Here is a 13117-nt window from a genome sequence, read left to right as displayed (position 1 = left end):
CCATTTTTTTCCCTCAAGACTGCTTGGACTATTTGGGGTCTTCTGTGTCTCCATAAAAATTTTAAGATGATTTGTTCTAGTTCTGTAAAAAATGCCATTGGTAATTTGATAGGGATTGCATTGAATCTGTAGATTGCTTTGGATAGTATAGTCATTTTCACAATATTGAGTCTTCCAATCCAAGAACGTGGTATATCTCTCCACCTGTTGGTATCATCTTTAATTTCTTTCATCAGTGTCTTATAGTTTTCTGCATACAGGTCTTTTGTCTCCCTAGGTAGGTTTATTCCTAGGTATTTTATTCTTTTTGTTGCAGTAGTAAATGGGAGTGTTTCCATAATTTCTCTTTCAGATTTTTCATCATTAGTGTATAGGAATGCAAGAGATTTCTGTGCATTAATTTTGTATCCTGCAACTTTACCAAATTCATTGATTAGCTCTAGTAGTTTTCTGGTGGCATTTTTAGGATTCTCTATGTATAGTATCATGTCATCTGCAAACGGTGACAGCTTTACTTCTTCTTTTCCAATTTGTATTCCTTTTATTTCTTTTTCTTCTCTGATTGCCATGGCTAGGACTTCCAAAACTATGTTGAATAATAGTGGTGAGAGTGGACATCCTTGTCTCGTTCCTGATCTTAGAGGAAATGCTTCCAGTTTTTCACCATTGAGAATGATGTTTGCTGTGGGTTTGTCGTATATGGCCTTTATTATGTTGAGGTAGGTTCCCTCTATGCCCACTTTCTGGAGAGTTTTTATCATAAATAGATGTTGAATTTTGTCAAAAGTTTTTTCTGCATCTATTGAGATGATCATATGGTTTTTATTCTTCAGTTTGTTAATATGGTGTATCATATTGATTGATTTGCGTATATTGAAGAATCCTTGCATCCCTGGGATAAATCCCACTTGATCGTGGTGTATGATCTTTTTAATGTGTTGTTGGATTCTGTTTGCTAGTATTTTGTTGAAGATTTTTGCATCTATATTCATCAGTGATATTGGTCTGTAATTTTCTTTTTTTGTAGTATCTTTGTCTGGTTTTGGTATCAGGGTGATGGTGGCCTCATAGAATGAGTTTGGGAGTGTTCCTTCCTCTGCAATTTTTTGGAAGAGTTTGAGAAGGATGGGTGTTAGCTCTTCTCTAAATGTTTGGTAGAATTCACCTGTGAAGCCATCTGGTCCTGGACTTTTGTTTGTTGGAAGATTTTTAATCACAGTTTCAATTTCATTACTTGTGATTGGTCTGTTCATATTTTCTGTTTCTTCCTGGTTCAGTCTTGGAAGGTTATACCTGTCTAAGAATTTGTCCATTTCTTCCAGGTTGTCCATTTATTGGCATAGAGTTGCTTGTAGTAGTCTCTTAGGATGCTTTGTATTTCTGTGGTGTCTGTTGTAACTTCTCCTTTTTCATTTCTAATTTTATTGATTTGAGTCCTCTCCCTCTTTTTCTTGATGAGTCTGGCTAATGGTTTATCAATTTTGTTTATCTTCTCAAAGAACCAGCCTTTAGTTTTATTGATCTTTGCTATTTTGTTCTTTGTTTCTATTTCATTTATTTCTGCTCTGATCTTTATGATTTCTTTCCTTCTGCTAACTTTGGGTTTTGTTTGTTCTTCTTTCTCTAGTTCCTTTAGGTGTAAGGTTAGATTGTTTACTTGAGATTTTTCTTGTTTCTTTAGGTAGGCTTGTATAGCTATAAACTTCCTTCTTAGAACTGCTTTTGCTGCATCCCATAGGTTTTGGATCGTCGTGTTTTCATTGTCATTTGTCTCTAGGTATTTTTTGATTTCCTCTTTGATTTCTTCAGTGATCTCTTGGTTATTTAGTAACGTATTGTTTAGCCTCCATGTGTTTGTGTTTTTTACATTTTTTTCCCTGTAATTCATTTCTAATCTCATAGCGTTGTGGTCAGAAAAGATGCTTGATATGATTTCAATTTTTTTAACTTTACTGAGGCTTGATTTGTGACCCAAGATGTGATCTATCCTGGAGAATGTTCTGTGCGCACTTGAGAAGAAAGTGTAATCTGTTGTTTTTGGATGGAATGTCCTATAAATATCAATTAAATCTATCTGGTCTATTGTGTCATTTAAAGCTTCTGTTTCCTTACTTATTTTCATTTTGGATGATCTGTCCATTGGTGTAAGTGAGGTGTTAAAGTCCCCCACTATTATTGTGTTATTGTCGATTTCCTCTTTTATAGCTGTTAGCAGTCGCCTTATGTATTGAGGTGCTCCTATGTTGGGTGCATATATATTTATAATTGTTATATCTTCTTCTTGGATTGATCCCTTGATCATTATGTAGTGTCCTTCCTTGTCTCTTGAAACAATCTTTATTTTAAAGTCTATTTTATCTGATATGAGTATAGCTACTCCAGCTTTCTTTTGATTTCCATTTGCATGGAATATCTTTTTCCATCCCCTCACTTTCAGTCTGTATTTGTCCCTAGGTCTGAAGTGGGTCTCTTGTAGACAGCATATATATGGGTCTTCTTTTTGTATGCATTCAGCAAGCCTGTGTTTTTTGGTTGGAGCATTTAATCCATTCACATTTAAGGTAATTATCGATATGTATGTTCCTGTGACCATTTTCTTAATTGTTTGGGGTTTGTTTTTGTAGGTCCTTTTCTTCTCTTGTGTTTCCCACTTAGAGAAGTTCCTTTAGCATTTGTTGTAGAGCTGGTTTGGTGGGGCTGAATTCTTTTAGCTTTTGCTTGTCTGTAAAGCTTTTGATTTATCCATCAAATCTGAATGAAATCCTTGCCAGGTAGAGTAATCTTGGTTGTAGGTTCTTTCCTTTCATCACTTTAAGTATATCATGCCACTCCCTTCTGGCTTTTAGAGTTTCTGCAGAGAAATCAGCTGTTAACCTTATGGGAGTTCCCGTGTATGTTATTTGTCATTTTTCCCTTGCTGCTTTCAATAATTTTTCTTTGTCTTTAATTTTTGCCAATTTGATTACTATGTGTCTTGGCGTGTTTCTCCTTGGGTTTATCCTGTATGGGACTCGCTGCGCTTCCTGGACTTGGGTGGCTATTTCCTTTCCCATGTTAGGGAAGTTTTTGACTGTAATCTCTTCAGATATTTTCTCTGGTCCTTTCTCTCTCTCTTCTCCTTCTGGGACCCCTATAATGCGAATGTTGTTGCGTTTAATGTTGTCCCAGAGGTCTCTTAGGCTATCTTCATTTCTTTTCATTCTTTTTTCTTTAGTCTGTTCCGCAGCGGTGAATTCCACCATTCTGTCTTCCAGGTCACTTATCTGTTCTTCTGCCTCAGTTATTCTGCTATTGATTCCTTCTAGTGTAGTTTTCATTTCAGTTATTGTATTGTTCATCTCTGTTTGTTCTTTAATTCTTCTAGGTCTTTGTTAAACATTTCTTGCATCTTTTCGGTCTTTGCCTCCTTTCTTATTCCGAGGCCCTGGATCATCTTCACTATCATTATTCTGAATTCTTTTTCTGGCAGGTTGCCTATCTCCACTTCATTTAGTTGTTTTTCTGGGGTTTTATCTTGTTCCTTCATCTGGTATATAGCCCTCTGCCTTTTCATCTTGTCTATCTTTCTGTGAATGTGGTTTTTGTTCCACAGGCTGCTGGATTATATTTTTTCTTGCTTCTGCTGTCTGCCCTCTGGTGGTTGATGCTATCTAAGAGGCTTGATGGGAGGCTCTGCTTTTTTTTTTTTTTTTAAGGTCACTCAGTTTTTACTGAACGGAAGGCAAGATTTTTATCATGGATGATTAAGCACCTTATAATTTTCATTTAGCAAATAAATGCTTATCATTATGTCAGGGTTTCTCAACCTCAGCATTATTGACATTTTGGACATTTTAAATTCTTTATTAGACACTTCAGGATCTAATCTAGGTGCACTGCTCTTAGTAATCATGTCTTTTTTAACACCTTTAGTTTGGGAGAGTTGCTCAGCTTCTTTTGTTTTTCTTGACTTTGAGACTATCAGACTTTCAGCCACTAGTTTTAGCTTCCGTTGATGATTTTTTTTTAGTCTCTCATTTTTTGTATGTTTATTGGTTGGCACTTTACTGTACAAATGAACTTTTTCTTTCTCCTTCAATTTGAGGTTGCTGTTTCCTCATTATTAGATTCAAATTATGCATTTTTGTTAGAAATACCACCAAAGTAATGTTGTATCCTTCTAGGTGCATCATATCTGTTGGGATAGAATGTTATTTTGTCCCACTGTAGATGATAATAATTTTGGTTATTTGGTGGTGTCTGCCATGCTTCACTGAAGTTAAAACTTTGGATTTAATAACTTTGACACTTTTGTCAGTGGATTTTTGCTACCTTTATGATCATGAATTTCTGAATATAAAAAATCAGAATTAACATATTGTCCCATACAAGCGCCTTGACATTTGTCCAGGGATAAATTTGACAAATTCTTTGTTTCTATTGATTCTTTTTTTTTTCTCCTTGGGATCAGAACAATACAATGCCTTATCAAACTGAGTCTCTTTCAGAAGTGCTTTCAGAAACTTCCTATTGAACATAGAGATAGGTTTTTAGCTGATGACACAAATATTAGATGTTTTGTTATTGTCCCACAAATCCCTGAGGCTCATCATTTTTTTTTTAGTCTAATTTCTTTATGTTCTTTAGATTGAGTAATTTCTATTGATTTGTCTTCAAGTTCACTTATTCATTATCATTACTCTGTCATCATTTTTCTATTATTGATCCCATTCAGTGAATTTGTTCTTTCTGTTACTGTATTTCTATTTCTAAAATTTCCAGTTAGTTCCTCCTTATATTTCTGTTTTTTTGCTAAAACTTTCTATTGGGAAGTTTGTTTCAAGTGTGTTTATAATTGTTCACTGAAGTGTTTTATGATGCTTTAAAATCCTTGTCAGATAATTCCACAACTGATATCTTTGTATTGGTGTCTGTTAATTGTTTTTTCTCATTCAAGTTGAGACTTTCTTGGTTCTTGGAATGATGAATGATTTTAGTTTTATTATTATTGTATTCTAGACATTTTGGATAGTATGCTGTGAAACTTTGGATCTTATTTAAATTTATTTTAGCAGGCCTCCTCTGACATTGCACCAGCAGGGGAGGAAGGCTGCCTCATTACTACAAAGTGGGGCTGGAAGATTGGACTCCCCTCCCCACTTGATCTCTACCAGCCTCTGTTGACTACCATGGTGAAGTGGGGAGGGTACCTCTTACCTCAAGGTGGTAGTAGAAGTTCAGACTTGCCACTCAATCCTTGCTGACACTCTAGAGAGGGGAAGGGGCACCTTTGTTACTGCTGGCAGAGGTAGAATTTTAGTCTCCCTACTTTAGGTTCCACTGATGTGGATGAGGAGGAGTGGATTCCATGGTGTTTGGCTGGAGTAGGGCAGTAACAGTAAAAAATGTTTTTGCTTGCTAGTCTGCACCTTTCCCAATCCTTTCACTAGAGAAAACTGGCTTTTCTTGTTGGTTTTCTGATGGTGTTTTGTTTTTATTTTTATTTTTTTGCCTGTGCTCATTGGTATTTCTGGGTTGCAGGCTTCTCTGTTGCCTGGGCTAAGATATGTAAGAAGCAAAAGGAAAACCCAGGGAACTCACTATCTTTTGTTCTTCAAATTCTGTGGTTGCTATTCAAATTCACTTTCTCTCCACCTTTCAGAGTCTTTTGACTTTTTTAATATATTGCAGTCAGGAATTTTAACTGTGTTTAGTGGACTAGGAAGAAATGTATCTTATTTTACATGGAATTGGGTAGCCTAAATGGTTAAGAATTAAAGTAGTCCATTAAGAACTTACTTTAAATGAAATGCTCAAGAATATTTTATTCTTAAAAATATTTTACCACCATATTTTGTAAGTCACTAAGATGTACATAAGGTTAAGTATATTCTTTGTTGTAGCTATATATTCATGTGTAAAAGTCTATTTCTTTATTCTTTTAGGATTATGTACTGAAGGACTGTACCGTGTTAGTGGGAACAAAACTGATCAAGACAATATTCAAAAGCAGTTTGATCAAGGTAAGAAGATAATTATAGATATATTTATATATATATTTGATCAAGGTAAGAAGATAATTATAGAAGATAAAATAAAATCATTGTTTTATTATTTCCCTCATTGAAATTTCATATGAAAACCTCCTAAGAATATGGATGTTTAGGGGAGAAAGTTTTGAAGTAGTATTGGAAGTATTTAATGGAACAGATACCACAGTCAAGAAATGGGAGAGCTATAAATCCATTACCAGAATTAGAGAAGCAATAAATTGAGTTATGGTGCATCATCATCTTTGTATATCACAGATTGCACCTATTTAAAGTTGCGATTTAAAAGTTTTTTTTTTTCCTTCATGATACTGGGCCAACTAACTAACCATTAGGAATTTTTAAAAAGCTGAATTTCCTACTCATATTAAAGGAAATCTGTATGAGATCAAAGGTTTAAATGCAAAAAATGAAAACTAAGTTCTAGGGAGAAAAACGAATGAATATATTTATAATCTTGGAGTAGGAAGAGGCCTAAACTTGACATGAAACCTAGAAAGCATGAACAAGATGATAAACTAGACTGCCTAAAAATGTAAAACTTCTGTATGAAATAGTGTATAAAGCAAACAGAATCAGGAGACAAACTGTAAACTTGGTGTGGCTGTGGAATTTCTTTGCTAGATTAAGCAATTCATATTAGAAGAAAGCAACCAACAAATATATGAAAATATGCTCAGCCTCTGTCAGTTATAAAGAAATAAAAATTAAAACAAAAAGGTTGTATTTATTTTATTATGTGAGTGGAAAAGATTGTTGGTAGGGTGTAGGCAAGCAGGTATGTAGTATACTGTTGGTTATGGGTGCTTCAGGTAGCTTTGCTGGAGAAATTCCATTTGTAAATACTTATGTTACAAAAGTCTTTGTGTAAGCATACCAAGATATTTATTGCGGCATTGTTTGTATTTTGTTTTAAAGGTGGGGGGACCAATCCTGTTTACAAGTAGAATACTAGATAGCTGTATAAAATAATGAAGATTATATGTGTTGAAATGGTAAAATGTTGAGTGGTAAATGGTAAAGTTGAGTGGTGGGTGGGGTGTTTGTGTGCGTGCCTTGCTTTGAAAGACTATTGCATGGTATTTCATTAAAAAAAAAAAAATTGTTAGAAGAACTGTTTAGACTTTAGCAAATTGGTACAATTTCACTTCCGGTAATGAAGGAAGAGTAGTCGTCAGTACCAGGGCCTCTTGAATTAGAGTTTCTGGTTTTGTTTCCTGTTTCTGCCACTTACTGTCTTTGTGGCCTAGGGAGATTAACCTTTCTAAATCTCAGCTTTTTCATATCTAGAATGGGAGTGATAAGAGTAACTGAGGAATAATGAGATAATGCATATGACGAGTTTTCTTTGCCAGACACCATGTTAAATGTTCACTGGGTAGCTGTTATTACAAGGAATATAGCCTGCCTAAGGACCTAAGCTTTAGTACATAAAAGTTGTTATCATAATATCTTTATAATATTTTTAAATGAAATAAATCTAAATGTTCAGTAATAGAATATTATGTAAATTTTTATATCTGGGAGAATGTTTTGTAGCCAGTAGAATTGTTTATGTAGGACAAAATGTAAGGATTGGTGATTCTTGGTTAAGGATATATGTGAGTTCTTTGTATTTTTATTATTCTTGCAAATTTTCTGCAAGTTTGAAATTACAATGAAATGTTACCTACCCCCCCAAAAAGTTTTTTAAAGTTGCTTGCAAAATTTTATTAACCTTGGATAATGCCTTAAAAATTAAATCCAATATAAAATCTATCATCTGTCTATATATATATATATTTTTTTTTTTTTTTTTTTTAATGAGCAGAAAAGGGCTGAAAGGAAACATGGTAAAGTATAAACAGTGATTATCTCTTGGTTATGGGAGTAATTTTTTTATTTATCATATAAATATTCATTGTATTTATAATAAGGAAAATGTGACTTTTTTAATAGCAAATTAACCTTATGATATACCTTTAATATGTTACATTCTTATTTTTTAAGTCAGAACTTCACTGATAAGTGTTTAAAGTGTTTTATATTAAAATTTTTTAAGTATAAGTTATAAGTTCCCCACCAGGGAACTCCCTTACAATAGATTTACACTATAGATTACAATTTATATTGGCTTGCAGTATAATATTGTAGAAAAAACACACAAAAGTGGTCCTGCGATGTGAGAATAATAATGTATATTGAAACAATAAAATAGTGTTTGCCTTTTACCCCTTTTATGTCCAGTTAAGCATACTCCATGAGGTATAGTGATTTTGGTTTTTCTTCCAGTTTTATTGAGATATAATTGACATACAGTACTGTATAAGGTGTACAACATAATGATTTGACTTACATATATCATGAAATGATTACCACACTAAGTTTAGTGAACATCCATCATCTATCAAAACTTGAATTTATATGCATGATTCCTATCTTTTGTCTTTCTGTTTCCTTATGGCCTCTTTTAAATAGCTTATGTGAACGAAATGTTTCAAAAGAAGAGAGATGTCAGTAATATTGCTCATATACTGACAAGCCTAATAGCATTTTTTATTGTCACAGAAAATGCTTCTTACTTGGTTTTCTCTTTCCTTATCTATAGTTTGTCTGGCAAACTTATATTAAAACAGTGGGGGAGGGATGACTCAGCCTGTGAAGAAAGGTGGTCCATGAGAAGACTTAAATGTCTTTGGATCTACAAGTACCCATTTAGCTTACTTCTCCTGTAATAAATTTAAATTTATTATAGTTTTTAATTTTAATTTTAATTTTTGTCTTATAGATCATAATATCAGTCTAGTATCAATGGAAGTAACAGTAAATGCTGTAGCTGGAGCTCTTAAAGCTTTCTTTGCAGATCTACCAGATCCTTTAATTCCATATTCTCTTCATCCAGAGCTATTGGAAGCAGCAAGTAAGTAAAAGCCTCCTTTTTTTTTTTTTTTGAGAAGGATGATGATAGTGGGGTTTGTACATTGATTGCTTTGTGTTAAAATCAGTCATGCACTAGAATATGTAGCTAATAAAAATTCAGCTTCTAGAACTGTTTATTAAAGCTCTTTCCCTTTAAATAAATAGTTTTAGCTAGGCTCCCAGATGACTAGGTGCTCCTAGAAGTTTAGATCATTATACTAGAAATTTGAGATTTGTGTTTTTAATTCAAACTCAAAGGCATTGTAAGAAAAAGAAATTAAGTCTTCAAATGAATGTATCTGTAATGTACTTTAGTAACATATTAACCTGTGTATGGTCTGTACACATGTGTATATAAATTTTTTTTAAGTCAAAGAAATTAACTTTGGCCTCATGTCTTGATTCAGTTTTTGAAAAAGTAAGACAGGAAAATGGGTGCTTATTCATTATTGATTCCTACTTGGCATCATCATTCATCCAGATGTTTCTATGAAGCAAATACTCATTTGTTATCTGGAAAATGAGACCAAAGGTCTATTTGAGTATCAGGTAACCTAGTGCTTAATCCACATTGTGTTCTCAATGGCTAAAATTAATGTAGTTTCTAAATATTTCTCTTTAATTTCCTTTTGATTACAAGTCTTCAAGCTCTGTAGCGTGAGACTACTTATAATACTGATTGTTAAAGTTCTCAGTTAATTTTCTTTTCATTAAAATCCACTTCAGTATATTGTCACAAGATACGGTTGCCTTATACATTCTCTCGTATGAAAACTGGGAAAATAGTCCAATTGATAGCTTAGATTTTCTTACTTTTTGGCCATGAACAATAGCCTCAGAACTTTCCTACCTAGGAAATATTGAGGGCTGATTTAGAAGTAATATGTGGCAAATGAGAAATTTGTTAGTACTTGGTGTACTACCATGAGTTGGTTGGCAGACTGGCCTCCTCCAGAGGAATCCATTGTTATTTTAGAAGAATGAACTGAATGAGGAAGAGCAGCAGTAAGGCGTACTCTCCTCTCCCATTTACAGCAGAGCCACATTTCAGTTATTCTGTTTCATAATTTGTGTAAATTTGGAAAGTAACTGAGGTAAATGCTTGTATTGCTTGTGCTGCTTGTGAAGAACAATGTTTTATAAGCTAAGTGGATTATAAATAAGTATAATGCTTTAAATCAGGTGTTGGCAAACTGGCCTGTGGGCGAAATTCAGTGTGCCATCAGTTTTCAGAAGGTTTGCAAGCTAAGAATGTTTTTTTACATTTTTAAATGGTTGAAAAAATATTAAAAGAAAATTTTATGAAATATTAAAATTATATGAATTCAGATTTTTAAAGTTCTATTGGATCACAGCCACTCTTGTTACATATTGTCTGTGGCTGCTTTTGTACAACTGCAGAGTTGAGTAGTTTCACCCACAAAGCCTAAAATACTCTCTGTAGCATGAATATTAACAGCCTAACAGATTTGTAAATAATTAGTTAATTCTAAATCAGTATCTAGTTATATAAGTTGCTTAAAGAAATTACTAATATACCATTTCCTATTTTACCACCCCCAGGTTACTTTGATCTTCAGTTATTAGCTTTACTTGTGAAAAGGCTATTGTAAATAGATGGTAGTCTGTTTATTAGCAGGTTCTTTACAACATTTTCTTTGTTTTTGTTTCCCTCTCTTGATATGCTTCATATACATTCTTGATTGTCTTATACAATAAGCATAGCAGGAAGCTTTATCAATATTTTTTAATGTTTGTGTTTCACACAAATACCTCACTACTTTAATTTTACAGAAATCCCGGATAAAACAGAACGTCTTCATGCACTGAAAGAAATTGTTAAGAAATTTCATCCTGTTAACTATGATGTATTCAGATATGTAATAACACATCTAAACAGGTATTTTTATTTTTCGTTTTTGCAAATAAAATGCACTACGGATTTCAAACACATAACCTTATAAATTGGGTAATCATAAAATAGAGAAAGAGCGACTAATTTAAACATACAGTTCAATTTTGGTTCTCTAAATTATTTTTTCTGTATTTTTAAAATAGATTTTTCATCAACTTGTTTAAAGAAAGGTATATGACCCTTTTAGTATCTAACATGATTATATAAATAGTAAGTGTGGTGAGTACTTTTTTTTTTGTCACTGCTGTTCTTTAACAATTCTCTTCTATAGAATCTTAGAATTTTAGTTACGAAATGACACTTAGATAATTAACCAGATCAACCTATTTGAAGTTGGAAAGATTGAGGTTTAAAGAGAGAAATCATATGCTCAAGTGACACATCTTATGACTAGAATCCAAGTATTATTAAGTGGTTTAATTGCCTCTTCTTTTGTACTATGTCTCTTTTGTGTATCTTGCTTGTTTTGTTTGGATATTCCTCATAGTGAAATTTTATTAGAAACTTGAATTCATATTACTATCCACCTTGACTGTTACTGAAATGCAGGACATTAATCCTATATCAAAAGCCTTAAATATGTTAAGCTTCAAGTTTATACTTTTTTCTATAAAGATACCCTTCCCAACACCATTTCTTAAATGAAAGGCAATATTAATATCGTATAATAGCATAAAGCTCAAGACTATGGAGTTAAATAGGCTTGGTTTTGAAACATTTTTAGTTCTGTGGCTTTGGACAAATACTTGACCCTGCCTAAGCCTTGATTTTTCTCAACTATAAGAATGAGAATAATAATAGCTCACAAAGTTGTTATTGAGACTGAATAGAATTATTAGTATTTGTACTACTTTTTTCAAAAGTCTACTCTTCACAATATTTTCTACTAACATTTTAAAGAACTGAGGTTTGGTTTTTTTAACTAATAATGTCAGTGTCCAAAACAAGTACATTTCAGTCTGTACCTCTTAAAAGAGAGTATTAAGCAGTGTTTAAAGTTTTATTGTTGTTATCAATGTAGCATAAAATTATATTAGCACTTCTAGTAACTCTTCTCTGGAGTCTCCCTCTGTGAGAAAATACCAACATACATAGTATTGCAGTATAATTAGTGGAATTTCCTCTTTTGAAAATTACCATGCAACGTGGTTCATGATTTAACAGATGTGTACAGGGTACTACAGGAGACCTTACCCAATATGGAATGTAGGGATGGTATATGAACATATTATTGTATGGCCTGATTAAAGTGCTGGAAGAAGAATTGGACTTTATTAAAAACAATAGGGAAAAGAGACAAAGGGAAGAGCATATTCAAAGAATCACAGTGCTAGCCCACCATCAGTGTTATATTGAGACACTTAACTGTGTTTGACTCCAGTGATACAACAGTTAATGACACAGGCATACTTGGCGTGTTGAGGAACAGCAAAGAGGCCTGTGTGGTTTGAGCAGAGTGAAGGATAGGGCAGTACTACTCAGAGTGTAGCCTATTGATTAGCTTTAGTCCTCAAAATATTTTACTGACAGGGAGGTTGCTTTCATGTCTATCACTAAGTGCACTGTTGAGTTCAGCTGACATTTATGGGGGGTGGGGTGGGGAGCAAGACTTTGTCAATGAAAAAAGCATTGCATGATTGTTACTCTGAATGGTATGGGGAGCCACTAGAGAGTAGAACAGAGAAATAGTATCATCAGACTTAAATTTTAGAACAAACACTCAACTATTGATTATAATGGATATACTCTTTGTGCCAGGTACTCTTGTAAATGCTATACAGACATAGCAGTAAATAAAATAATCACATTTCATGGAACTTTATATTCCAGTATAGGAAATAAATGATAAATATATATTGGGTGATTAACAGATTGCAAAAATTAATCCATGGAGCTGTTCTTTGGATGTATTTTCTCTCACCTTCCATATTCAGTGAGTTACTGTGTCAAATTAGTTTTACCTCCTGACTAGTTTTCCTTTTCATTCCTCTGCCACTGCTTTAGTTTAAATTTTATCATTTCTCATTTAGGAATCTCTAGTTTGTCATTGAGCTCTCTCTCTGCCAATTTTTCTTCTTGATTCTCCCTTGATCCTGATGCCAGAATGATCTTTCTAAAAGCTCTTTGTGTAAAGATCACTTATATCCTAAAGGAAAAAAATCTAAATTGTTTATCATTAAGTGGCCTAGTTCTAACTTACTCTGTTAAATCTCCTTTCCTTTTCCACCGTGCAACACCAAGTGCCACTGTATTAAACTAATAGGACTTAACCGAA

General features: G+C 33.3%; 1 protein-coding gene and 1 long non-coding RNA gene across 10 annotated transcripts in view; one reads left to right on the top strand and one right to left on the bottom strand.

Annotated features, from left to right (window-relative positions):
• The window catches only part of LOC309625139, a 479966-nt gene that overhangs the window by 169809 nt on the left and 297040 nt on the right, over positions 1–13117 (bottom strand). The window lies entirely within an intron of this gene.
• ARHGAP5 (Rho GTPase activating protein 5) overlaps positions 1–13117 on the top strand; it is a 77855-nt gene that overhangs the window by 58416 nt on the left and 6322 nt on the right. For 4 of the 9 annotated variants that reach the window (XR_014242303.1, XM_082384061.1, XM_082384062.1 and 1 more), the window contains 3 exons: positions 5925–6002; positions 8797–8928; positions 10722–10827. Coding sequence is in view for 4 of the 9 variants with exons in the window: in XM_082384061.1 (XP_082240187.1) it covers positions 5925–6002; positions 8797–8928; positions 10722–10827 (316 nt within the window). In the remaining 5 variants the exon portion in view is untranslated. Of the gene's footprint in view, positions 1–5924; positions 6003–8796; positions 8929–10721; positions 10828–13117 lie in introns of those variants that run through there. The other 5 variants (XR_014242302.1, XM_082384063.1, XR_014242304.1 and 2 more) reach the window with 3 other exon arrangements.

The sequence above is a fragment of the Balaenoptera borealis genome, assembly GCF_965194805.1.
Source record: "Balaenoptera borealis genome assembly, chromosome: 3".
In the NCBI taxonomy this organism is placed as follows: domain Eukaryota; kingdom Metazoa; phylum Chordata; class Mammalia; order Artiodactyla; family Balaenopteridae; genus Balaenoptera; species Balaenoptera borealis.
The sequence above is the reverse complement of the archived record's forward strand: the minus strand, read 5'-3'. Positions and strand labels throughout refer to the sequence as shown.